The sequence below is a fragment of the Pholis gunnellus genome, assembly GCF_910591455.1.
Source record: "Pholis gunnellus genome assembly, chromosome: 23".
NCBI lineage: Eukaryota > Metazoa > Chordata > Actinopteri > Perciformes > Pholidae > Pholis > Pholis gunnellus.
In genome coordinates, this window is record NC_136550.1 from 12,313,538 (window position 1) to 12,340,112 (window position 26,575).

The window sequence follows — 26,575 nt, forward strand, 5'->3', positions numbered from 1 at the left end:
TGTATGTTTTGTCATGACTCATACAGATTCCCATTTGGATTTTCATTGTTTTAGGGCCAGTTGCTGTGATGTTGCAACCTCAGAACTTACAAACATGACATACCGTGTGTAGCAGATCATTTTCTTCAGGACATCTCTGTGAACCAGTTGTTTTTTTTTGCCTTGTCTTTGCTGCTCATCAGAGTTGTTCCCCAGTGGCCTTGCAGCTTTTAAGAAGATTACCTTGAATATTGAAGAGGAAGCTGCCATGAGGGAGGACACCGGAATGCAAGATGTCTATTACACTGAGGTGCACAGGAATTGGTTTCTTGCATACGACATTGTGAAGTGACTTCAGCAATAGTTGGTCAATCCAGATCCCCTGATTGCAACTGGCTTGGTTGTCATTGATTTCTACATTTTCCTCCCAACGAGGGCTGGTATCTAAACTCAACACTTTAATGTGGTAGTGATACAAATAATGTGTACGTAGCACCGAGCTCCAATGTCCGGTCAGATTCATAATTGTGTTCTATTTAATCACATACATTTTGATTTTTCAAAGTAAATTTTAAAAAAATGCATCATTTTGCTATCGGTACTGTAACCTGGGTATTGTATTTCAATAACACCCAGGTTTAAAATCATAACTAATTCATATTTTATTTGTTGGATCTGATACTGTTAATGTGGATAAAAAGTGATCCGTTTTTCCTTTTCAAACCCTTTTTAGGAAGTCCTGGTCGAACACCTCGAGGTCTGCGTGGAGGCACTGTGGAAAGCCGAACGCTATGAGCTCATCACGCACATCGCCAAACTCATCATCCCTACCTACGAGAAGCGCCACGAGTATGAGGTACGGGTGCTCAGACAGATATCAGGATGAACATAAACATGCAGCCACTGTTTCTTGCCTGTCCTTGCAAAGTGATCCATCCGTGTCCTCGTGCTTGTGAAGGCCACGTTTGCACAACTATGTAAGGACATTGGTTTGTAGAAACATTTTCTTCATATAAATACGGGTGTGTAAAGTTTACCTTATTAATTTTCCACTCATTATTAAACTCCCGGGCTTCTTAGACTTGTTGACTTGCACTCACAGGATTGTTGGCGTCTCAGAAGTAACGTAACCTTGTACACAACATGACACCAGTTTGACCATTAGAGACTCTCTCACTCCTTGATAAGACAACTTGGTTGTTATCGAGTGCTTTAAATAGCTCTTCCGTGCTGTTCTTATAAACAACATCCGGGCGGGGAGAGGTTGCGGTCACAGGGGCCGTGAGCCTCCCGACACCCACCCTGGAGGAGAAGCGAGGTCGCCAGTCTGTAATAGACAAGTATATGTCTATAGGCCCTAACGTGAATGGAGAAAATGTCTTTAATTGTTGTTTCTTTGTTTGTTGGGATGTTACATAACTGCAATGCGTGTGCATGTTCCTGCAGGCACGGCTCAGTTATTTCAAGAAAAACAACAATCAGAAAATAGACCCGACTCTGATGCCATACGTCTTATTTGTTTTTCCCAGAAACTAAGTCGACTGTACGACACTCTGCACAGAGCCTACAACAAGATAATGGAGGTGATACAATCAGGACGCAGGCTGCTCGGGACGTACTTCAGAGTGGCTTTTTACGGACAGGTGAGGACGGCAAGCGGCATCACGGAACTTTAATTTAAAGCTCAATTGCAATGTCCAGCTAATTGGAATGTAGATCCAATAGTTTCACATTATATCACAACTAAAAGTAAGAGTGAACTCCCACCTTTGCCAGAAAGCTTTTGAAATACGGTGTAGAGGATAAAGTTAAAGTAAAAACGGAGGCAAGTCAGGCAGGCAGTCAGGCAAGTTCTTGTAAATACAAAGCAAGATGTTCAGTAAAACTTGTATCTGTTTGTTGTGATTGCATAAGCATGTTTTAAAACCCTTTGTTGGATATATTATGGAAATATGCCATAAATATAAGTGAAATGATTAGAGACAAAACTGTGTATAATATTTTGAAACTGAGTGCAACACTGTAACTCGCCATGCAAAGGTTGCATTTAGAGCTATGTGACAGCACATTAACCAGCAGGTTCAAGACTAGATGTAATAAAGTTGTGTAACAAATAGCTGCAGGGACGTCAGAAGTAAGCAGACACTTTCAGGATATGTGGCATGCAAATGTCTTATGCAAGTTAGGCTAAATGTGGTGAATGTGTTGCATTTTACTTGTGCAGAAGGCAAAAACAACAGAAAAGGCAGAATCACGCCATCTTTTTAATGGTTTTGACACTTTTAAGTTATTTTGTATTGGAAACACAGAGGAAAAAATAACATTTGATGTCTCATTGCTGAACTAAATGCGTCATTTTGATGCATGTTACTTCCAGAACGCTTCCGACGGACTGCCTGTCGTTATATTTATTGAGTGAACGTGTGTGTTTGGTGCAGGGCTTCTTCGAGGAGGAGGACGGGAAGGAGTACATTTACAAAGAGCCCAAACTCACTGGCCTGTCCGAAATCTCTCAGCGGCTGCTGACACTCTACGGGGAAAAGTTTGGGCCGGAAAACGTCAAGATCATTCAGGACTCAAACAAGGTGCATTAGAGAAATGGAGGAAGGAGACGTTTGGAGTAAATAGCCTTGATGAGAATGATTGAAACGCAGTCAGAGATGAAAATCGTAGCTCCGCTCTTGTGTTTATTTAGAAAATGTCATTTGTCCAACAACAATGTGGGAAATGTTCCTCATAATGGAGTCATCAGGAAGTCTCGGTTGACGAGCTGCAAATAGATTTATTTGACTGCTTTTGTTGTGAGTCAGTGGAGGTTGATGAAGCAAGGTGTATCGTTGCCCTCAAGTCTTGGAACAAGAGGGATGTTATCTTTGGCTGACATTTACATTATTACTCATAAATTGACAAGGGCCTCACTTATCACATCCGGCTCTGAAATGTAGTGCTTTTGCAATTCTATTTCATTAAAGGTGATTGCTTTCCCACAGGTAAACCCCAAAGACCTGGACACCAAGTTCGCCTACGTCCAGGTGACGTTCGTCAAGTCGTACTTTGAGGAGAAGGAGGCACCGGAGAAGAAGACCGACTTTGAGAAGTGCCACAACATCAACCGCTTCGTGTTCGAGACGCCGTACACGCTGTCGGGCAAAAAACACGGCGGGGTGGAGGAGCAGTGCAAGAGGAGGAGCGTGCTCACAAGTACATGACTTGCTTTTCTGTGTCGTCTCTTTAACAAATGCGTAAAGGCGCCGAACGTACATTTTCTTGCATCTTGTCACATGCGCATGATAGAGCCAACCAGTTTTACCTGCCCGCTTTATCTGCAGCTGCCAACACCTTCCCGTACGTGAAGAAGCGCGTGGAGGTGGTGGGGGAGAAGCAGGTGGAGCTCAAGCCGGTGGAAGTGGCCATCGATGAGATGAAGGCGCGAACGGCAGAGCTGACCAAACTCTGCTCCAGCCAGGAGGTGGACATGATCCAACTGCAGCTCAAACTGCAGGGCTGCGTCTCTGTGCAGGTAAAGGTCCCCGTCGCTGAGAGACGCAGCGAAGTGAAAGATCAAATATAATGACAACGATAATAACTGCTGCACGGTAAACGTACGGAAGCCCTGAGAGATTCTGGTGATCCACTCTCCAAGTCTGATCTAAATGGTTTTCTCTGCTGTGTTTATGATGAGAACAGGTGAAAGTAATGTTTCTAAGTCGGTTTTCTTTCACCTGGTAAAACAGGTCAAACAAGTTTTGGGAATTTGTTTTGTTGCAGTTTCTTTTCACATGGCAAAACTGTTTTTCCACCTGTTTCACAGATGAAAAGGATATTGTGCCAAAACCTTTTTTTCCCCTCCTGTTCAGTCATAAACACGGGTGAGAAAACAATTTAGATGAGACTTGAAAAATGGATTAACAGATCGTTTACAAATCCCCCACTTGTATAACAGTCTAAATTAAATAACTAGTCAAACTTGGAAAACTTGGAAAACTTGGCCAGACATCTAATGAACTAGACATGAATTACGGTTATTGTGCAAAGCTGGCTGGGATCAGTATTTGAGTGTCACTCAAAAATGTTTCGTGCCAACTGTAATCTGGGCTCAGATCAGCGTACGGGAATGCTTAACACTCTCTGGCATGTTTTGTTGTAGGTGAATGCAGGTCCAATGGCCTATGCCAGAGCATTCTTGGATGACAGCAAATCCAACCAGTCTGGCATGAAGAAAGTGAAAGACCTTAAGGACATTTTCAGGTACCGTTTAATTACTGTGTTGTTACTTCTTCCTCATTTTTGATAAACAATTACGAGGTGATTTGATAAGTAGTCATTTGAGTTTGTTATTAAGTTTGTCTTAAACTTATTTTTGATGATTGCAGGCGTTTTGTTGAGGCTTGCAGTATAGCTCTGGACATAAATGAGCGTCTTATCAAAGAGGACCAGTTTGAGTACCATGAGGGCCTGAAGGCCAACTTCAAAGACATGGTGAAGGAGCTATCCGACATCATCCACGAGCAGGTACTCTCGCCTTTTCTGGGGGACTTCTTTGTACCCGTTACACCCCTGTTACACAAACGCTTAGCTCTGCTTTGATGTGCAGTTGGTCACAAAGGCTGCTGCAGTGGCCACTCAACCGTTATCACTATAAAACCATTTTCCTGCTTAATTTAAAAAAACTGTATTTTATTCACTGGAGCATGCTGGACGTGTTGAGGCATTTGTTGTGATGCTACAGTATGTTGTGGTTAGGGGGCTAATAGTCACTGTGCTCTCATGTAATCATGTCATATTCAGTTAATCCATACTTGGCTCAGCAGAAATAACACGACACAATGAAAGTTCAATGAAATTAAGCCAATGCAATAACAAATATTTTCTCTCTTAGTGGTATCTCACGCCGCAGAAGGTTTTGGTTTTATGTGTCTTGACCCAAGTACAGTAGAAGTTGATAAAATGATGTTTCTGGTGCTCACAAGGTTACAAAATGACATTTAGGAAATTCAACAGCAACATGAATGTCCCTGCTGCTCTACGTAATCCTCGGACCTTACTATAAAACAGTTATCATTGGATCTACTTCGATATTTCAAAGTCTCTTAAAATCTGGACAAATACAACCAGAAGCATCTGTATGGATGGATGCTTCAAGCGGACTAAATAGTTTGTAATTTGGGTGAAGCGGTCCTTTAATGCTGCGTTCCAAATTCAGAGCATTTCTATGATTGAGGGATTGCCTCCACACAGCTCTCAACATGGCTAGACTGAGCCAGCGGGTAGCCGCTAACAGTGCGATTTCTGGTATATTAAAGATCTGAATTTAAAATGTAACAACTACACACACAAAGTCAAATTCAGTTTTTTTTCTGAATTTTTGTTTCACTGTGCACTTAGTTACCTTCATATCTCTGTGGTTTGTCGTAATGAATAGGTAACAGAGCAACAGGCAGTGAACCTTTACAACATCACGGGCACAGAAAGAGCCGTTGTCACCGCATCCGCCCTGCTGGTTACGTGAAAGCAGGCCTGACTTCATAAAGACGCTGGCCTCACGTTTCTAGAAGCTTTCAGCGATGTTAATGTAGTTGTGGCTGTCAAAAATAGCCCGACCCGCTGATGAGACTTAGAGTGAGTCATAATGAGTTGCGGGAGCTGTTTAACATCCTGGAATGAAAGAAAACTGATTTCCTGGAAAGAATGATTCCCATCACTCATCGGCTCTTAAAATCCTTTTCAATAGAATTGAGCTGATGCTCCCTCCCTCATGTCTGTGTGTGCAATAATGTCGCGTGGCAATCATTTTACAGAGAGGAAATACTTCACTGTTGCTCATTGACGATGTTTACTCTGTCCTCTTCCCATCAGTACAATGTGTTCTGTATTGCAGCAGTGTTGTTCTGCCTGCTGACATTTGATATCACTTTAGCTGCTCTGAACTAACTGGTCTGCCTCTTTCTCTCCATTGTGCTGGCCATTAGCTTTAAGGAAAAACAGGTAATGTGATCACGAGGCGTGTTAAAGCTCCGTCTGTCTTTTTGTCTTTTTTGAAACCCATCACTTCTCAATGTGCACCTTCTTAGTACACTCCTTCAAATGGTAATCTAAATACATACATTCATCCGGATACAAAAATAATCACGCAGCAATCAAAATGGGGAGTCTGCAGAAATAGGTGATTAATTACTCGAGGCCTTGATCACAAACGAGGGAGAATAAATATTCAGCAATTTAAAATGCTTTGAAAAAGAACAAAGCATTCAGAGGATGAAAGTCCTTTGACGAGCTCCGACACATGTGGCCGACGCTGGCACCACATGTGTTGTTGATAACGATGCAAATGACATATGCCGCTAACCAAATGATGTTTAAACACACAGCTGTGTCTGGAACATTTGCATGGCCCTCGCATGTAAAACCTACATCCTGGTGAAAGATCTGCTGCTACCTCAGTTATTCCAAAACTTGTGTCAAGTCACGCAGTTGTGGTCGCCAAATCGCTCTCTTCTGAAGCGTAAAAGAAGAATAATTCTAAAACTGAAAGAACCAAATGTTGTGCATAGATCGGAGGTAGAATGTATTGATCCGTTTAAATCGGCAGCGGATTAAATGCAGGATTCAGGATTCAGCCATAAACTGAAGTGGCCTTATCAACTGAGCAGCCGATGATTAAACAGCTGAATCATGTATCTCGTGAATATCTTGGATGAAGCCACATGTAAACAGAGTCAGGAGGTACATCCTGGCAACCAAGCTTGACCGATCTTGCAGAAGTTGACTTTGAGGGCTTGGCAGGGTTTTCATGTCAATCACATCTTTGACGAGCTAGCAGACTCAACCCTCGTTTGTTGCACGCATGAGTGCCTGTCAGCTAGAAGCAATGTGATTTCACAGCTGTTGCAAATTGTAGTATTAAAGTGCATGACTCTACTTTAAAGACAGTGCTGCTAGCTGCTTGCATTGGAAAAGAGAAGGCAGCACTGGGCCGGGTTTTTAGGCTGGATGACTTTTAGAAATGTAGCATATTCTTACTAGCTTCTCAAGATTACCAGCCGTGCATTTAATGCATATAAGATGGTGTTCATCTTCATCACTAGTAACCTGCTTCCTGGCACAACTTCACCTACATGAAGAAAGGAAAAAGAAATCGAAACATTCCAGCAACACTTATTAGCATAAAGAAGAACTTTTATTGTGAGACAGGTGCATTTCAGCTTGTGGCCGTCGTCAGACGTAGGATACAATACGATATTCCTTTATTGTCATTTCATCCTCATGCAGTTCCATTCTAGAAATATACAAACACGTTAAAGATACAGCTCCACATGTGACACTTTCCCAGATGTACCAAACACATTCAAACAGTCTCAACAAGGAAACCCATCTCATGCATGTCCTCTGGATCTCTGTTTTTATTTGGTGCGTTTTTAAATGTTGCCTTTGATGTGAGATGAGGATGAAGTTGGATGTTAAACCTGCAAGTGTCGGAGCCAGATCAGATAGTTCTCTCTGTAGTTGTGAACTACATGGTTTTTAATAGCTGTGCCGCCGTGAAGTGAAAGTGCCGACTTCTTAAAGAGGCGCGACAACGTGAATTCAATAACACAAGACATACATGTGATTCACTTTGTAGACTTTTACATGTACCGCTCTAAAACAGTGTCTATGAACACATGGTAACCCCAGATTTACGTCGTGTGCAAACCAGCCTGACGTCAGAGAAATACTTTCAAGTTTTAAAAAAAACTAAATAACACGAGTGCAAAATGACTTTATGCAGCGACGAGGACTACTGTGTGGACACACTCTTGTTTGTAGTGAGGTCATTTTGAAATACTTGATGCTTTCAGAGCTTTGTTTTGTTTTGCACGTCATTGTTCAAACAGTCACTAACTGTACATTCAGCGTATTTCATGTTGATCCACAGTTTTCTACGTGTGTGTGCATGTGTGTGTGTGTGCGCGTGTGTGTGTGTGTGTGTGTGTGTGTGTGTGTGTGAGAGACCCCTGTGAACTGTGTTTTGTTTTGATTCCAGATCTACCAGGAAGATATGATGCGCTCGCTGTTACAAAACTCCCTCCATGTGTTCCGTGCCATCAGCGGGACGTCCACCAACCTGGGCTGACGTCTGTAACAGCGAGCACCCTCTCACTTCTCCCCTAAGGACCTGAACCGGATCGGGGGGGGGGCTCCCAGTTTCACGTCCGCCCAGCTACGCTTGCCACCCCCCCCCCCCCTACCGTGGCGAAGATGCCAATGGAGCCACTTTCCGCTCCTCTTGCTGTACGTGTAGTACTGCTCGGGGCGAAGCAGCAGCAGTGTTTCGAAGAATGTATCGCAGCAGCACCAACGAAATGTCAGCGTGTGCTGAGTCATGCCAGGTTGCACCTTTTATTTTTTCCCTCCTTTGTGACAATCTGCAGGATTGAGTGTTGTTTTCTCACGGGGAGACACTGTGCTAAAGCAGTATTTTCTTTCCTCCTGTCCTCTCTCTCTCTCTGCATCGTTGCCCTTCAGATCTATGCAGGACATCACACTCCCTCCATAATTCGTTTTTACTACTCGAGTCGACTTTTAGAAGACAGCGGCATCTTCTCATTGTCCCGCCTTGTTTCCTTTGGCCGGGCACTTGCCGGCTGAGCAACATGCCAACTCGGCAGCAAAGCATCGAGGTACTCAGTGGAGCCGAAGGGTTTTATAGGCGCACAGCACGTTCCAGTCGGGCCGTGATAAACAGATAAGTGACGTCTAAAGAGCAGCAGCTTCAAGCGAGCGCCAGGCCAAAGTTACTGCCCTGTGTGTCGTCGTGACAAATGCCTTCTCAGTGTGTTCCAAAGTTAAAGAAAGGACACACCTCAGGGTGATAAAGCTGCTCTTAAGAAGGGTTACATTGTAAATGTAAAAAAAACAAATTATTTTGGTGATAACAATGTTGTATTAGAGGTAATAATAAATAATGTCATACCAGAGAATATGACGAATTCTGTCAGAGCTGTAGTACAATCGGTGAAACAAAATTCCCTATGTGGGCTCCTTTTATGTGAACGGGACACGCCGATGACAGCGGTGCGATGGTAATGACTTCAGTACAGTGAGCCGGTGAAGAGCTCCTCTCATGGGGGTTCAGATCCAGTGCCTTTGTGCTTTGCCTTCTGAAGAGACTCCCCCATCCCCAGTAATAAGACCTTCATCACACGCTGGTTATTTACAGTATTTCACAAGTGCTACACTGTAATTAGCAGATAAGATGAATAATATTTAAGGAAAATGTACATAATTTGTTGCCATGCTGTAAAGTGAATTCTGCATCCTTGTATGTTTGTACGTACTGTATCTATATTTGTAACATTTTGGACTCGTCAGTCCAAAACTGTCCTAGCAGAGAGATTTTTCATTTTTTTCATTTTTAATTGCGCTGTATACTGAAGTGCGGCTGCTTGTCAAAATGACTTTGTAAAGACATTTTCCAATAAAACCTGGAGAAAAAACAAACTATGGAGATCCTTTCGTTCTTGACTCAGTGTGACGCTGATTTCTGGAATTGGCCTTCGAAGTTATGTCATCCCTGCAGCACCTTAGGTATGAAAAACGTTGTGTTGCATTATGGGTATTGTAGGTTCCAGCATTTTTGGAGCTTGACTCATACTACAGGGCTGAAAGCGTGGACACATTGGCCTCTGATGCGTTCATTTTTACCTTTCTTTTGTTAAATAATGTCCCTTTGTGAGCCCCCCAACTTTATGACTAACCTTGTACAAAATTGCTTCAGTACTCCGTTAAGATTTCCAGCTATTTGGGACAAAACACAAAATGTATGTCTTCTTGTAAGAGGTGTTGGTAAGTTAAAAAGAAGTAATTTATACAGTGGATGAAGCTTGTCATTCATCTTTAAGTGTAGCAGGAAGCAACACAGATGGAATATGGTTCCTCTGTGTGTTAGTACATTCTGTGCCGCTGCATGAAGCCATTAGCAGTTAATCAGCTTATCGATTAACAGACTCATTTGGAGCCTGACGACTTCCTGGAGACGCGGATGGACACTTGTGGTTCTCTGACTTTACACTTAGGATCTCAAACTCTGCCTCGGTCAGGTCAGGAGAGCCACGCGGGCAGCGTCTTTTAACGTCGCACTCTTTGACACTCGTGTTTTTTTGCGGACTGCCGGGACGTCCTGCGTGGGTCACCGGTAGGCTACTGTTGGGAAGAGGTTGGACGTTCCCACTGGTCTACTGTCATCACAGCCTGTCCGCCCACTCTCACAGAGACTCCGCCCCTGCTGTTCCCTGTAGACACCGCGAAGCCACCCAGAGAGACCGACAAGGTGCAGCCGGTCACCCTCGCTTCTCGGTTCCCTAAGTGTGTGTTTTTATCCTCCGTCTTCTTTTTCCACTGTAGACTTCATAACGTCTGTATTTGCCTGTGACATTAACTGTCACCAGATATTTTACCGAGGGGAGTAAATTGGAGTTGACGCGAGAGACGCACGAAGACAACATGACTGTCACTGCGGAGTTTTTCACCTTCCTGACATTTACCGCCATCATAATGGCTCACCACTGTAAAGCAGGTAAATACTCTATTACCCAGCATTCTCCTCATAATTATACCGTAATTGAGCTTGATAAATTAAGGGCTTTAGTAGACAACGCAGCTGATACCAAAGTTCAATTAGCGTCCGTTAATAGCGCACCTTTAACCCTTTTCACAGTGAGCTGCCATCGTTCTCTTCGTCTAAAGAGCTGTTCACCTGTGACTTGTCATTCTGGGTGTTTGCTACTATTTTAATGACCAAACTAAATGGTCCATATAGCGGCGGGGTTTTGGGCTACCTGTCCTGTAAGTCGCGTTTGTACGCGCGAAGATAAATACTTCAAAATACATAAATACACTTTTCCCGTCAAGTTTAAATGAAAAATATAAATATTTGTAGAAGTTGTTTTTTCTTTACCTTGTTTTACAAATAGCGTTAAGCCTGTTTAGATGTGTTTGCGCCACTATGTATTCATTACGGTGAGAGCGACCACAAAATGGTCGAAATTCTCTGCGGTGGAATAACACGAAGGAAAGCTGAGGTTGTAAACCTCTTATGGAATATGTTGATATCTATGGAGCCAGAAACGTTGGCAAGTTTTTTAAAAGTCGTTTCACAAGAATGAACTGAAACATTCACGGATCTGTTTCCAGGACAGAAAAAACATTTTGCCTGCGACTTTTGTATTTATTTATTTTTTGGGAGGACATTCTAAACAGTGGAGGCACCTGCAAACTCATAATAACTCAATTTATCACACTATGTTTGAGAAAGATCAAGATACATTTACTGTAATTGTAAAAAAAAAACCATTTCCTTCAAATCTCAATTCATACTCTGATCTTCTCTATATCTTAATAAAATAAGAGCTCATTTGACCCTATTATTCGTACCTAACTTCAGCAAGTCTATTGAGAAAACCGGTTCTGTTGATCTGGATTGTCACTACATTGCTACACTGAGATCATTTTGTTTTAGTGCGGCCAAAGGAAACTGTTCTCTCGCATGAATATAATAGGAGTCTATGGTACTTTCACTAAACCTGCGAAGAAAGATTGATAGCTGTTCTGATTTTTTAACAGATATTATATTATTCTAACAGTGCCATTAATTCAATCTTTAGGTGCCATTGAGTCTCCCCTTTTTGTCTCGCGAGCAGCGCTCCCTCCACCGACAGGTCTGTCCTTTGAGTGGGTGGACGCGTTCACTGTGAACGTGTCCTGGAAGAAGCCCAGCGGTCTGCAGGACGGGGACGTGTGGTACAAATACCGCCTGGAGCACACAAAGAGCGTAGGAAAGCTGCTTTATCGGGGTCTCTCTGGGGTTTTGTTTGTCTATTTGTGGGTGTGTTTTTTTTTCACATTATGTAATTTATGTATTTTTTTTTACTATTAATTATTATGATTATTTATGCATTGCTTCATTTATTCATTCACTCACTGAGAAGAAAAACTATTTTGGGAGTCGGGTGTTGAATGTAGATTATTAAGAGGCTCTTTGTTGTGACGCCAAAGCACACACTTAAATAAAATGTCTAAATACAGTCATATATACTCACCAGGCCCATGCAAGGCCCATTGTTTAAATGCTAAAAATGCAACCACACACTTAGACAAACAAACGTTGAATTACTGTGAAATCACAGAAGTGTCTGTTGTTTAAATATGAGGAGGACAAATAATGTGAAAAAATAAGCAACTTGCAAGCAGTGTTTCAATATGCGTTAGCATAACCGTCATTGGAGCCCGTGTTGTTTCTTCCTCCAGGATGTGTGCGTGAAATCGAGGAATTTCTCAGAGACCCTCTTCACAGGAGAGGCGGGCTCTGGCAACTGGACGTACTTCGTTTGGACTGTTGAACACTGTCACAGTCTGGATGAGAGAACCAAGGTGTCCATATTCATTCAAATCCCTAAAGCAAGAGGTAAGAAGCAGACAGCTGTCCGCTGCGTCCGTGAAGATGCCCTCAAGTCCTGTTTGAATCTTGCCGCTTATAATGTGCCGTCTTTGTTCTTGCACTGCGCAGCTGAAATGAAGGACATCAAATGTATCATCACCCGGACAAGCGAAATGAACTGTTCCTGGATCCCAGGGAATCCGCTTAACACGCCTCTTAAGCTCTCCTATAGGTGAGAATTACAGCGACAGGAAATGGAGGAGATCCTGTATGTCTCCAGTGATGTGCAGTAAAGTTTGAATGGATGCTGTTCTGAGGGGCTAGTTGTTTTAACCTGCCCAGTGAAGGCTTGTTAACACGGGGAACGTTAGTGAAATCATGAAAGAGCTCGGCCCGCACAGATGCTAATGGACACGAGGTAATCTGTGAGCTTCATGAACATCTCATGGCGGCTGAAGGAATTGCAGAAGCAATGCGTTCCATTTCTCTGATCGCCTGCCCATCTTGTCATTGCAGGATTTGTGGACTTATTAAGCCTTTAAGAGAGTGCCATCAGCCTTACGTCGGTGCGGGGAGGAATGGCTGCTACCTGACAGCTGATGGAGTCAAGAATGACATCTGCGTCTCTTCTGAAACTCATACTGGATTGAGCACCTTTCAAATTGCACCAAGTCAGTTTTATCTCCAATAGTTTCATATTTATATCGTTGTGCGTTGTTAAAATAAATGTAACACATTTGCTGTTCAAATACTTGAAAAACACATTTATTTATTTATATTTTTGTTGTCATTTTACACTTCTCCAGTGATAGATCCACCAGAGTTGAGCATCGGAGAAGAAGGAGATGAGCTCAAACTGAGCTGGGTGCATCCAACGTTTGGAGAAAGTTGCAGCTGGATATACAGGGTGTGCTACAAGAAATGCAATCAGTCCGAAGTAAGTAGTTCAATTTAACTGCTCAGCCTAGAATTCGGAAGTCACAAAGTTTCTCCACACCGGTCAGAGTCCAACACTGTTCTTTTGTTTGCTTCCTGTTTTAGAAGTGTGATAACCACCTTACAAAGGGAGAGCCTGTGGTCATGCCCTACGATAAAAGCTGCCGCTACGAGTTCTCGTCCAGTGTCAAGACGGATCACTATTGCAAGACAGTTTTCAGCGAACGTGGCAAAGTCGTATCTTATGGTAAGTGTCCGAACTATTCTAGTGACACTGATTTCTCACTTTATTAAGTGCACTAAAACAAGATCGATTTATACAGGATTTTATTTCCCCTTGTTCTTGTCAGAATATTTGACAAAATAGATCCTGTTGCAAAAACGATGTGTCTGACTGGTTAAAGTGTGTCAGATATCAAAATGACTTTGCCCCAAAGGAACAGCCAGAAAGGGAGGAAGTGCAAGTAAGAACCAGTATCAGTTGCCATCAGTTGTTCCCCGTCAGGCCTCACTGTTTGTCTGCTTTTCATGTTCTATTAGAGCCATGTTTGGTGGAAAAAGCATTCTAATCCTTTATTAAACAAAAGTACTAATGCCACACTGTGAAAACACTCCACTATAAGTCCTGCATTCAAATCTGACTTAACGTATTCAAAGTAAAAGTACCCATAGTGCAGTAAAATGTTGCCTCCGTGTTGTTATATGTGATGGTTCTGGATCAACACTTCATCCTTCAAATGCAAAATCAACCCATCAGGAGCTCCGTAGCTTTCACTGCACAGGAAGGGGTTGAAAAATAGAAATCTGAAAAGTAATACATGACACAGTAAAGTAAAAGTACCTTTAAGTGGTATTCAAGTACTGTAAATGTACTTAGTTACATTCCACCACGTATGCTTGGAGTTGTTCCTGCATATAGGGTACATCCCAAGTCTCTTAATTGTCATTTCCTCGCTCCTCGATCCTCGCTCGAACCGGAAGTTGTTCTGCGCCGCCATATTGACGGCCGTCCCAAAGCTCCTATTTAGCTCGGAGGATCGAGGAGAGAGGAGGGAGGAGGGAGGAGAGAGGAGGGTTCTACGAGGAGCCATGAGCGAGGACCCACGAGAACAGACTTCCAGGAAGTGTTTTAACGGCCGACACGCCCCCTCATTGTTCATCAGTCATGTGATTGGACGCTGCAGCCGATCGGACTGACTGACTGAGTTTAACACCAGAGTGAAGACAGATCAGATTAAACTCAACTTTCTGTTGTTTGTGGTTCAAACTGTGTCGATGTCACAATCTTAATTTCAAAACGTACAGACGCAAATAAGTCATAAATAATACGATCGCATTCCGCCGGTAGAAATCGATCCTGATCTTATAAACAGAACACAGTTTGTTAACACTACAGAGAGACAACACGTCTACAATCACTGTGTGTCTTTATTAGTTATTAGTATTATTAGTTACTATTATTAAGTTCAGTGATCATGTGAACAGACACAAACTTCTCTAAAGTCTCTACAGCTGTTAAAGCCGACTGACAGCTGATCCAGCTGTGATCGGCGGCCGCCGTCATCAGAAACAGACGTCGCTTCACGTGACGCAACTGAGTAAAGGACGTCTCATGTCTCTTAAAATATATTTCTTCGTTTCCTCTCTCCTCGCATGGTTTCCAAGGAAAGGAGCCAAGTGAGGGAAACGGGGATGTAATTAAGAGACTTGGCATGTACCCATAGAAGTTATTATCCGTTGTTTTTTATGAGAAACAAAAGTTGCCTTTGATTGCAACTATCGCATTAGGACTTCGTATTGCTCACTTGTATGCTGCAACACTTTTCTACTTTGAATCACCGCAGGTACCAACGAGCCCGCTGACAAGACGCTGACCGTGGTCGCCATCGTCCTCCCCGTCATCCTGTCCATCTGCATCTTTCTGTCCTGCTACTGCTTCAGGAGGTACGTTTTGCACACGTCAAAAAGCACATTTCACATTTCGCGATCTCATTGCAACACAGGGATCTGCCTTGCACTTTCAACTGCCCTTGGGTGAGAGTGTGTGTGGGTGCGTGCGTGTGGGTGGGTGACGCACGGCTGACAAACGGCTGCCTCACCCTCAGGCACAGGTAAGGAGTGTTTTAGGTGGCGCTGCAATAAAGAGAAGAATGTCATAAAGGAATGTCCACTGTGCTCCAAGTCATTTATGGTATTAAATATCCCCTGCGGACATTCAGTCAAAGTGCTCTACTTTCATTAATAATCTGCATCTGAAATGGTTTTTCCACATAAAATCTTAAAAAACAACCCCACCTGCCTGTTGCCGTATTCTAGATGTCCCGTTGTGGTGGAGCAACATTGTGTGCTGGTTTTTCTGATCTCTGCCATCGTGTCTGTTTGCAGGCACAGCTCCATAATCTGCCCCGTCATACCAGATCCTTCAGCCATATTCAAGGAAATGATGATGAACGGAAACAAAGAACTTAAGGTATGTTTTTAGGGGTGGAATAAAAACATGTGTACGCTCTCCCCACACACACTCATGACCCTGTTCTGTTTTTGCAGACCAAAGCAGGGAGTCTGTACACGCCGGTGCCGGAGCCCATTGAATCCTGCAAAGTCAACGTCGTAACCGATAACATTGCCGTCCCGCTGATCTCCTGACATGTGCATGTGCGCTGCAAAAGCCTGCAGTGCAGCTGAACTCGCACTCTGGGCGAATTCCTCGAGGAACGTTTATAAAGTCTGTTGCACATCTATCAGGTGCGGTGATGGAGTGAGCTGTGCCGGCCTGACGCTGTGTCACTGCAGCCGGGGGAACAACTTGAACCACTAGAGGGCGGCAAATAACAACATATTCAGCTGCTTTTGGCTAACTCTCTTAAGGCAGTGCAGATGTCCGGCTGCTGAGGCCTGGATAAGGAAATGCACTGAATCTTTGGTGCAGCCTTCAAACATAACGACAATAAAAGGCCACCAGGCTGTGGACCCGGAAATACAAAAGGGGCAAGAAAGCTTTCCATGGCCGCACTGTGCTGATATCCTCCCGTTGATCACCGGCAGGGAGACCAGCATGTGTCCGGGTTGCGGGCCAGCGGAGGCTGTGTTTACTGGGAAGTGTCCCAACAGGGGCTGCTGTGTCCCTGGATGTCTGCTGCACAAATGGAAGAGATGACGAGCGAGTAACGATGGGAAGAGGCTCACGTCTTGCCACCGTTTGCAGGAATGACAAGCAACTCCCGGTATGACTGCCGTCGTGGCAACTAGACAATGGGCAGGAAGCAATAAGTGGGAAGCACATACTTCTGCAGTCGAGTGATCCCGAAACGGTTCATACAATAGTCAATCTGTCTTTTGAAAATGTGGCCCGTGGTGTTATGGCTTCTCAACCTTTGTACACAACTTGTTTTGGGAGGAGAACATAGTTTAGGCTCCTGGGCACCAGTTAAACGGAGAGCAGGCTGTCAGCCGGCTGGTTCTGTGACATCACGGACGCACTCAAATCCAAAATGCCTAATAATCACCGTGAGTCACACACTCCTTCCTTCCTTAAACTGTTGCTTTGTTACATTTACCAACACTTTTCTGTCGGGTGACTGTTGATGATTCTCGCTGCCTTTTTAATGAAAATAAAGAAAAGTGAAACATGTTTGTGTTGCTTGGTTGTGATTGGCTGCTACTGCCAAGGTAGCAGAGCTTCATTGCTCTGAGTGGAGCCCACACGAGGACACGTTACTTCAAATGTGGAATTCAGAATCCTGAAACAAAGCAAACAAACTACAACAACAGCTTCCAGTGTTGTTGGTGGATTTTGTTGTCAGTGGGCAGGTCACTGCTTCGGGATGTATTATTGTTATTGTTTACCATTTCTACTAAAGTAACCCACAAAAAGACCAAGCCCTCACAGCTGACTCGTACTAATATCATGATACTTAATCTGTTATAAAACTGTAAATAATACAATAATGAACAATCCATTTGGCTGGAATTTAACTGGAAAAAAATGTATTGAAATGTTTTTAACATTGCAGACATGTACTCAACCTAATGGTAAAGAGATATGAATTTAACTAAATAAATTGAAATAATAATTACAATTTAAAAAGAAAATAGAATTAGGAGACAAAATAGGAATTAACCATGAATTTGACAGTTTTATCTCTTTTGTTGGTGTTTATAAGTTTGAGTGTCATATATATATATATATATATATATATATATATTCTTTAAAATCAGATAGAAATATGGTGACCGGTGGAAGTTTTTGTTATTTGACATTAAATGTACATGTTTAATCAATAACTTTACCGTGAATGTTCATGTTCAAAATGTCTGACACTTTTACAATCAATTTTGAAATTATGATATATTATTTACACAACAAATAATCTTTCATCCAAGTCCAAAAAGTAAGATTTGTGCATTGTGAAATGTGTTATAGACTCATTACAGAGATTACATTTTATTTCAATATCTATGGAATCTGGAGAAATATAAATTGTCTGGATGTGCAATGTGGCTTTGTCTTTAATCTTACTATATCTATATATCTTATATATATATACACTACCGTTCAAAAGTTTGGGGTCAGCCAGACAATTTCGTGTCAATTTTCAGTTTCTTCGCAATTTCTCGCATGGAATAGCTTCATTTCTAAGAACAAGAATAGACTGGCGAGTTTCACATGAAAGTTCTCTTTTTCTGGCCATGTTGAGAGTATAATCCAACCCACAAATGTGATGCTCCAGATACTCAACTAGCTCAAAGGAAGGCCAGTTTTATAGCTTCTCTCACCAGCATAACTGTTTTCAGCTGTGCTAACATATTTGCACAAGGGTTTTCTAATCATCAATTAGTCTTCTAAGGCGATTAGAACACTGGAGTGATAGTTGCTGGAAATGGGCCTCTATACACCGATGTAGATATTTCATTAAAACCAGACGTTTCCACCTAGAATAGTCATTAACCACATTAACAATGTATAGAGTGTATTTCTGATTCATTTAATGTTATCTTCATTGAAAGAAACAGTGCTTTTCTTTGAGAAATAAGGACATTTCTAAGTGACCCCAAACTTTTGAACGGTAGTGTATATCGTATACAGAATGCATATGGTAATAGCTGAGCTCTTTTCCAATCAGAACCTTTAAGAATGTTCTCCCAACAAAGCTTTTCCTCTGGGAGTAATGTTCCTTCTTTCATTGAATGTTTATGTTTATTTAGCATTAATGATGTCAATAGTTAAATACATGTTACATCAAAGGATTTATGAAGAAGTAATCGTTCATAACTACGTCATCACTTAAATAAACAATACCTTTATCAACCCGACTTTTTGTTTTTCCCCGGCAGGGATGTCTCCATTATTATTATTATGATGATTTTGTGTGGAAGGCAACTTGTTCATGGTACAATTACAAGTTAGTAGAACATTAAAACCACACATTTTTCTAGAAATATTGTTTATATGATATATGTTTATATGAGCAGCTCTTGGCGTTTTGTTTGTGTGGGCGGATATTAAACTTGCACCCCAAAAAAGAGGAAGCACGAAGAGGAAGCACTCCGCCCAATTCCAACCTCCCGACACGTCTCACTCGGTCCGTAGAAAGCTGGGAGCTGACGTGGAAACTCGGACATTTACCGTCTTCCGTTTTTAATGGTAACCGTGACAGCGGACCGGACAGCAGACGGCCCGTCGGTAGGAACGGGAGCTAAAGGAAAACGTGGGATCCTCGAAAATAAACTTCAGGAATAAGACTCTAAAGAAAGAAAGATGACCAGGATGTGTCAAAGTTTGGAGCTGTTCGTGTTGAGCTGCCTCTTTCTAACGGTGGAATCCCAACACGGTGAGAAAAGACGCATATAGCGTTGTGTGTTACATTTTGGATTGTCGACTGCTTCCTTCACACACTTCCAATTTTGCCATGGACTACGTCACGGTGTTTCCCAGTGTTTCCCAGTAGAGCCTACTGACGTCACGCCCGTCTGGTTATTCCCAGCTAAACGAGACAACACGTACAACATGTAAACTCAGAGAAACGTGTTTTTAACTAAGTACAACCAGATGAATGTCAAATAAAAATGCATGGAAGTCAGATTAACACTAATGTCTGAGTATATCCTTCGACTGGAAATACTAAATCCTTACTTTGACTGATCCGTTGAAGTTCAGGCCAACTCTGACTACATGCTGCCTCATAAATCAAGCATTACTACCAATTCTGAGAATTCGCATAATAACCGTCCTACCTTTTATACCTGGAAGAGCTTTAGGTGTTGTATTAGGTCGGGTTCACAGATCAAGAGGCGAATTAAAGGCACACTGAAATCATATGTTTCTGTTTTACATTTCAGTCTTTTCTCTTTGTACACCTAAGGCCACATCTTACCACCACAGAATGTGTCCCTGAAATGGATTAGTGACTTTGACCCACAGTTGTCCTGGGCACCACCACCGCATTCAGTAGAAAACTGCACGTATGCAGTAGAAGTCAATACCAAAACCGTTGAAGACGTTATACAAGACGTGAGTATGCATTTATTTCTCTATTAAGCAAATAGCACCTCACAGACGCACCACAACAGTTACTCATATGTCAGTATTCTAGCATTTTGTGTTTCTAATCTTATTCTGCAAAGTCTCTAGTAGTTCTAGCAGTCAGATAAATGAAATGGAGTAAAAAGTACAATGTTAAAGTTAAAACACAAGTCCCTCACAATTGTACCAGATATCGTGTAAATGTACTTTGCTACGTTCCACCACCGATTACATTCTTCACATGTATAGATATGTATCAGGACGATGTGCCAGAGCTCACTGCATTTGATACAACAGTCTCCTCTGCTCTCTGCTCCCAGATAGTATAAGACTGTGCATCTGCTTAACAGCACAGAAGTAAGGTGGTGGGCTGCAGTGTTACTGGTGATGGTTCGCTTGTTCACTCAGTTTGTTCTGTTTCTCTGTTCTTGGTGGATTCAGGTGGTCTCAGATCAATTCTGGCAGTTGTACTTTGTGATGAAAGGAGGATTTCTGGAAATGACGGTTCAAACCGTCTGCGGCAACCATTGCAGTGAGCTGGTTACGGTCAACGTCGACTACCCAGGTAGCTCATTTTGCTCACCGCTGACTTGCGTTAACACCTGATTTTTGCTTGAAGAGATGTGCCTTTTGAACCAAACATGCACCGCATTGACATCCGTGTATCTGTCGGTTTATTAAGATGTGTGTCTCATTTCCTCCCAGTGCTGGTGAGGGATTGGGAGTGCTACATCTACTCCGCCACACAAACCTACTGCTCCTGGCACGCAGCCAGCCAAGCTCAAGATCTCAGGTTCTTTTATTGGTATGTCTGTTTATTTTCTTTACATGTTGTACTTACACAATCACTGGGGAGCAGTGCTGTACATCAAACGTTCACAATGCGTGTGAGGAAGCTGTATCGCATTATTTTCTGTTACGCGTTCTTTTGTCGGGGACCATTTGGGAGTAATAAGCTAGGGTTCAACCGAGGCAGAATTCTTCATATGTTATTGCTAATCTTTTGTTTATCAGTCCAGGCCTCAGTTTAGGAACTGTTTGTTGACTATGTGACGCTTATTTTTCAGGACCCATGCCATGTTTGGTAATGTATCGGTGAATTAAGAGGGGAAGAGAGTAAAATCTATTTCCAGTAATCTATTTGTGTCAGTCTAATGCAACTGTAAATCATCCATCATTTTACATTTGGCCCCTATCATAGTAAAACATGTAGTCTCAAGGTTACTCAGCTTTCTTACTTCATCTTTCTCATTAATCCACTAAAAGGACAAAAACCAGGTCTCAGTCCCCTCATTCTCTGGTACTTTCTGTCTTTTCCCTTTACCAAAGTGTGGGGGCCGGCTCCTAGTTAATAAAAGTCCCTTTTCACTGAAGCTGTAGAGTCCTTGACTCTGTTTTATTATTTAGTTTAGTGGTTTATTGTCATCGAGACCAAAGTTATTTTATTATAATTGAAGAAGAATATTTCCATTCTTGTTAAGGAAGCCTTTTTTCACTGTGAAGGCACTTGTAGGAATCGTTTCTCCAAATAAATATTTCTGTGTTATGTCGTTGAGAGCTGGTTCTCAAGCTTCTCCCCGATCGGCGGAGATCTGGGAAAGTGGAACCAAATGGTTGGCAACCACGAAGGGAGGCCTCTGACTGAATCAGGCCCCAGGAGGACTCTTTTAAGACCTTCACCCGGGGGCGAGTGTTGTTTGCCTGATGCCCGTTCTCGTCGGCTCGCGTTGGGTTGTCTCGTCGCAAGATTGTTAAAACCGTGACCTAAAAAGTTGTTCTTGAACCTACCCTTCCCTTAATCCCAAGATTAAACCTACAGGAGACTTCACGCTGATGATTTACTTTATTTTTCCTGATCAGCGATTTCAGTTCTGGAATTGACCATGATCACGTTGGACTAGAAAATATGTACAAATAAATAGTGCTTGAATGTACTGACATTTAGATGGACTTAATTATGTCCAACAACAAAAACCCTCTCAGATGGGAGGTCTGTATTCTGATGTCAATGCAGTAGATGCCCAGCCCAAACAGGCTTACAGGTAGACCATTCATTGTTCATGTACACAGGTGTGAGACCCAATATGCAAATTATAAAAATAAATAAGAAGTGGTTACACCACCTAACTTCCTGTTTCATTCTTTGGGTTTTAGTGTGAATTAAATAAACGGGGTAAAGTGTGTTCATTAGTGAGCTTTAGAGCTGCTGGAAGGCTGATTTTGTTACCTCTGTCCCAAGCCAGGCTAGCTGTTTCCCATGGTTTTCAGTCTTTATGCTAAGCTAAGCTAGCCGTCTGCTGGCTGTGGCTTCATCATACAGACATAAGAGAGGTATTGATCCTTTCCAGAATGTCAACAGTGTTTTATATCTGTTGTTGTCCTCTTGGCTAGGTCTGAGTCGCATCACCTGGGAAGAATTGGCCTTATTTAAATGTTTGTAAATTGTATTAATTCATTATTTTTCAATCAGTTACTTCTTTGAGGATTTCCGGAATAGTATGCAGCATGAGAGTAAATGACCTTTTTCTCTTATCTTTCCAAGGTTAACGGAGGTTAACGGACCTGTTGTCGAGAAGCCCTCTTCACGTCCCATACAGGAGTGTTCATCGTACCATTACAATGGTCACAACGTCAGCACTGGTTGTGACCTGGAGGCGAACATACATCACTCCATCGACATCGTGTTTAATGGGACGCTGAACGACACGTTTGCCAGGAACACCTTTAGGAAAATGTCCATGAAAGGTATAAAAGGCCAGTGGAATACCAGAACTAATTTAGTACCAAGAGCCCTGTGGAGGAAACGTTCTGATGAAATACGTCGCACTTCCCCATTCGGTTCAAAGAGAAGTTACTCTCTGTTCTTTCTTGAAAATGTTTTGTGTGTGTGTGTGTGTGTGCGCGTGTGTCAGTCTGTGTGTACAGTATGTTCTTGTGTAATGAATCCCAAACATACAACTTTGGACGACACCCAGCCATTTTAAGGGAGAGAGACTTTTTCAAATGGCCTCAGTTGCTTTGCAGTATTTCATGATGTGTGTGACTGGATTGTAGTTATTATATCTCTGTAATGTTTGTCTCCATGCAGTGCGACCTCCTCCCCTTAACTGGACAGTCACTAAATCTACGGATAAGTTCCATATTATGTGGACTCCTCTTGACATTCCACTGCCTTGGACTTATATAATTAAATACACTGAGTGTAGTGACACAAAGGTAAGACACACAACAGTACAATATTTATAATTAAATTGCAGCTTTGTTTAGTTTTTCTTATATGACAATCCAATGGATGCAAATAATGGTTGTGCTAATTTGGATCTTAGGAGCAACTGAATACCTTATTGTAGCTCTAACATTGAAATGTTTTATTTATATACTTACCTCTAAACCATCTATATGAATTCATGTGGTTTGAATCCCTCCTTTCACACGGTTACTTAAAGCTACTACAAGGAAGTTTGGGTTGAAAACGGGACCCAAAAGAACTAGGTAAAAGTACTAGGTATGGCAACTATTAGCTGGATTGAGACTCATTGTCCCCAGAGGATGAAGCTTCCTGACTTTTTCACTAGCACCACCAGCAGGTTGCAACTTTCAGTAAAATAATAAAACTGTTAATGTCATGAAATTTGGTTCATATCATGGTTCCCAGAGGATGAATCCTACCAACTGTTGTGTTTTGAGTGAAATGCCTTGACTGTTGGAAGGATTGTAATGCAATCTGGTAGACTATCATGATCCCCTCAGGATGAATTGGAAGGTTTCCTACCAAATAACTATGAAACTAAAGACGGCATGAGGCTCAGCTGTAGTTTTCTATCATTTGTACCCTAAAAGAACTTCAATCAAGCTTTTGAATTAACACCACTTGAAATATGTGTATATATATATATGTATATATATATATATATATATATATACACCTTATAGATGGTTTTCAAAGTGAAATATTTCAAAGCTTGAGATTCAGTTTCATGTAAACCGTAAATTCACAATAAGCAGTTGCTTCTAAGATTATTATGGCTGTAGTTCACTCAGAAATTCCACAGAATTCATTCATGTTGTCGGAGTATTGTGTCAGAACAATGAGTCAACTCAACGAGTCATCGCTGTTACTGTCGTGCCTTCATTTTCTTACAGACCAAACAGGTTAATGGAGGAAATTCATATGACTTGGAGCTGGTCCCTCACTGTCAGTACCATATGACTATTAAAGCATGTACGAGCAGAGGAGAGACACCAGAGAGTGAGGAGAAGTATTTCGGTACGGTCATCGCCTCTCTGTCTGTTTTCTGATCTTTCACCCTTCAGATTTTTCTTTATTGTTTTTACACAGTGATTTGAACTTTACTTGAAGTATAAAGTGAACTTTACTTGAAGTATAAAGTGAACTTTACTTGAAGTATAAAGTGAACTTTACTTAAAGTATAAAGTTTCACTCTACTCTTACTAAATTGTAACACTGCAGCAGCTGTGTAGGTCACGCTCAGACCATCATAACGTTGCCGATGTTTTTGCATGCAGATGCAGACACAGATCCTGATGCATGGCTGTACGCTGCCATTATCCTCCCACTGGTGCTTGCTGGCCTGGCAGCCCTGATGTTTGTGTGTTGCAGGAAGTATGTTAAGTCTTCATCTTTCTGCTTTTGCTCCGATCGGTTTTAGTTGTTTGCCTCTGATATTTAACTCTTTCTGTTCAGGAATAAGAAATATATTTTCCCCAAAGTACCAGAACCCCGGGACCTCCTCAGCGATATTGCGAACAACAACAACAACAACAAGGTGACTAAGTCTGGGGTCAAAGCACGGTGAACAGGGTAACACAAGTAACTAATAGATATCACCATGAAACTCCCACAGTTGATTACTTACATTAACACAATTATTGTTTGCATTACAACTTTTCTGAAATGTAATTAAATATTCAAATGAGGCATTGATAGAATTATGTTATTTGTTTGTATTTATTTATGACTTCTTTTTCTCAGTGCACTGTTCACAAGCTGTACGTCCCGCCAGAGGAAGAGGACGGCTGTAAAATCACTCTGGTGGAAGATGCCCTCATCAACAGACTGGACGTCTGACACATCATCTGCAGTGGCAACACCTTCAATCTGCAAAATCTCCCAAATTCTTGTTTTCAATCAAGAGACTGATCACTTGTAGGCTCGACCTACACGTCTTTAGAAGAACCACACGGTCTGCACAGATTTCACCGCAGCGCTGTGGCCTGAGTGTTTGATGCCTGCCTGGACAAGCGTCAGGGAACACTTTGCCCTCTTACACAATCTTATAACGGAGGCCTTGTTACAGGTTTCAGGGAGCTGCCTACAGGATCTCACTGATAGAGTTTACTGTGCTGGGTGCAGACACTTTTTAAAATATGTCTGTAACATGTCCCTGTTACCATGGGGGTTCTTAGAGGCACAATGACGCCAGCACAGTCAGAAAGCGGTTCTTAATGTCTTTTTATTTATTCACCGCTCACGCTGGTCTCGGCCGGGGCGCTCTGCCGCCATGGGTTCCAGCGCCCAGCTGGGAGCGATCCTGTCCGTCGGCCTCTCGCTCCCAGCGTCGCTCGGCCCGCCCGTGTGTTCTCTCGCGCCTCCGGCCCTACTGATGATTTTAACGGAGAAAGATTCAATTAGCAATTGCCTACAGCTGAGGCTGATTACGCCTCTTACCGGCACCGTTCCCTGAACCACTCCGTCCCCACACTTTGTCCCCTCTGCAGCTGAGCCCAACCACGCCCACGCCACCACAATGTGGTAGAGTAAAGAGATTTTTTAGCTTTGAGTTGTCTTTTTTTTAATCCGTTTATGTGCTGCCTAAGACCACAGGACAGTGGCTGCACATTGAAGCCTGCTGATCTACTTGAAGTCGTTGGTCTTGCTGGATCTGAGGTCTGAGAATGCCCAAGTTATGCTTTAACTTCCCCAATGAATGCGTTTGTTTCCGCTTTTAGAGGAGCAGCTGTGAGGTGTTTGTAGAGCTGATGAAATACTGATGTGTCAATAATGGTGTTGTACAAGCAAGAAGGTTGAATATTTTCTTGATGTGCCCAGACTGGTTTATGCTGGGTGCTACTTTTGAACTTTCATTTTATGTCACTTCCTTTGATAGTTTTTCAATCAAACAAACATAACAGATCAGGCATTCAGTGTTGCTGATTTAAAGGAGCAGTTTGACATTTTAAGAAAGATGTTCATTCTTATCTTATTTGTGTACTCTGTTTGAAAAAATAATAATTATATAATATGTTTGTCATTTTTTCTGTCATATGTGTCTTTTACATTTTCACTGTGGACCAATTTCTGAATACAAAGTCACAGTAATCCAATGAAGCAACAATAACAGTAATAAGAGTTTATAAGCAACATCATCGGTGCTCACTGTGAGATTAAAAATAACTCCTAATATTGATCCCAATTTAGTAGGAAAAGGGTGGTCAGCCACTGTGTATCAAACAGAATACTCTGTGTCCTAAAGGTCATCTATGAAATGGGAACACAATTGGTCCTAAGGCAGTTCACCCTGCAGACCATATTTGGGCACGTAGACCTGGACATTCTGATATAATCAAACCTCCAGTATTAAACCAACCAATTTAAGGCCGATCGAGTCTTTTTTTAATTAGTGGGATCCCCAGAATTGAAAGCGAAACTAATTTCTTAGAAAAATAAGACTGATGGTGATTCATTACACACAAGTTTCATT

At 42.1% G+C, this 26,575-nt stretch overlaps 3 protein-coding genes across 4 annotated transcripts in view; all 3 read left to right on the forward strand.

Moving 5' to 3' along the window:
- dock11 (dedicator of cytokinesis 11) overlaps window positions 1–9,443 on the forward strand; it is a 51,986-nt gene extending 42,543 nt beyond the window's left edge. The window contains exons 46-54 of the mRNA XM_079184984.1: window positions 183–289; window positions 713–835; window positions 1,509–1,622; window positions 2,418–2,564; window positions 2,970–3,180; window positions 3,309–3,499; window positions 4,127–4,227; window positions 4,353–4,491; window positions 8,003–9,443. Of these exons, the coding sequence (XP_079041110.1) occupies window positions 183–289; window positions 713–835; window positions 1,509–1,622; window positions 2,418–2,564; window positions 2,970–3,180; window positions 3,309–3,499; window positions 4,127–4,227; window positions 4,353–4,491; window positions 8,003–8,092 (1,223 nt within the window). The 3' untranslated portion in view covers window positions 8,093–9,443. The remainder of the gene's footprint in view (window positions 1–182; window positions 290–712; window positions 836–1,508; window positions 1,623–2,417; window positions 2,565–2,969; window positions 3,181–3,308; window positions 3,500–4,126; window positions 4,228–4,352; window positions 4,492–8,002) is intronic.
- Window positions 9,444–10,248: 805 nt separating this feature from the next.
- Window positions 10,249–16,961, forward strand: LOC306715043 (interleukin-13 receptor subunit alpha-1-like). 2 transcript variants are annotated; one of them, XM_079185264.1, is made up of 10 exons: window positions 10,249–10,534; window positions 11,622–11,788; window positions 12,265–12,421; window positions 12,524–12,626; window positions 12,911–13,065; window positions 13,201–13,331; window positions 13,436–13,577; window positions 15,175–15,274; window positions 15,716–15,800; window positions 15,878–16,961. In XM_079185264.1, exons 1-10 carry the CDS (start codon window positions 10,462–10,464, stop codon window positions 15,974–15,976), a joined length of 1,212 nt encoding a protein of 403 aa, XP_079041390.1. In that variant the 5' UTR covers window positions 10,249–10,461; the 3' UTR covers window positions 15,977–16,961. The 2 variants fall into 2 exon arrangements, with proteins under 2 accessions (XP_079041390.1, XP_079041391.1); XM_079185265.1 differs by having other exon boundaries at window positions 11,658–11,788.
- A 1,974-nt stretch (window positions 16,962–18,935) lies between these two features.
- Window positions 18,936–26,115, forward strand: il13ra1 (interleukin 13 receptor, alpha 1). Its single transcript, XM_079185309.1, has 10 exons — window positions 18,936–19,161; window positions 19,693–19,841; window positions 20,295–20,418; window positions 20,559–20,658; window positions 22,396–22,598; window positions 22,942–23,069; window positions 23,997–24,120; window positions 24,381–24,477; window positions 24,559–24,640; window positions 24,847–26,115. Exons 1-10 carry the CDS (start codon window positions 19,089–19,091, stop codon window positions 24,940–24,942), a joined length of 1,176 nt encoding a protein of 391 aa, XP_079041435.1. The 5' UTR covers window positions 18,936–19,088; the 3' UTR covers window positions 24,943–26,115.
- The last annotated feature ends 460 nt before the right edge of the window (window positions 26,116–26,575 follow it).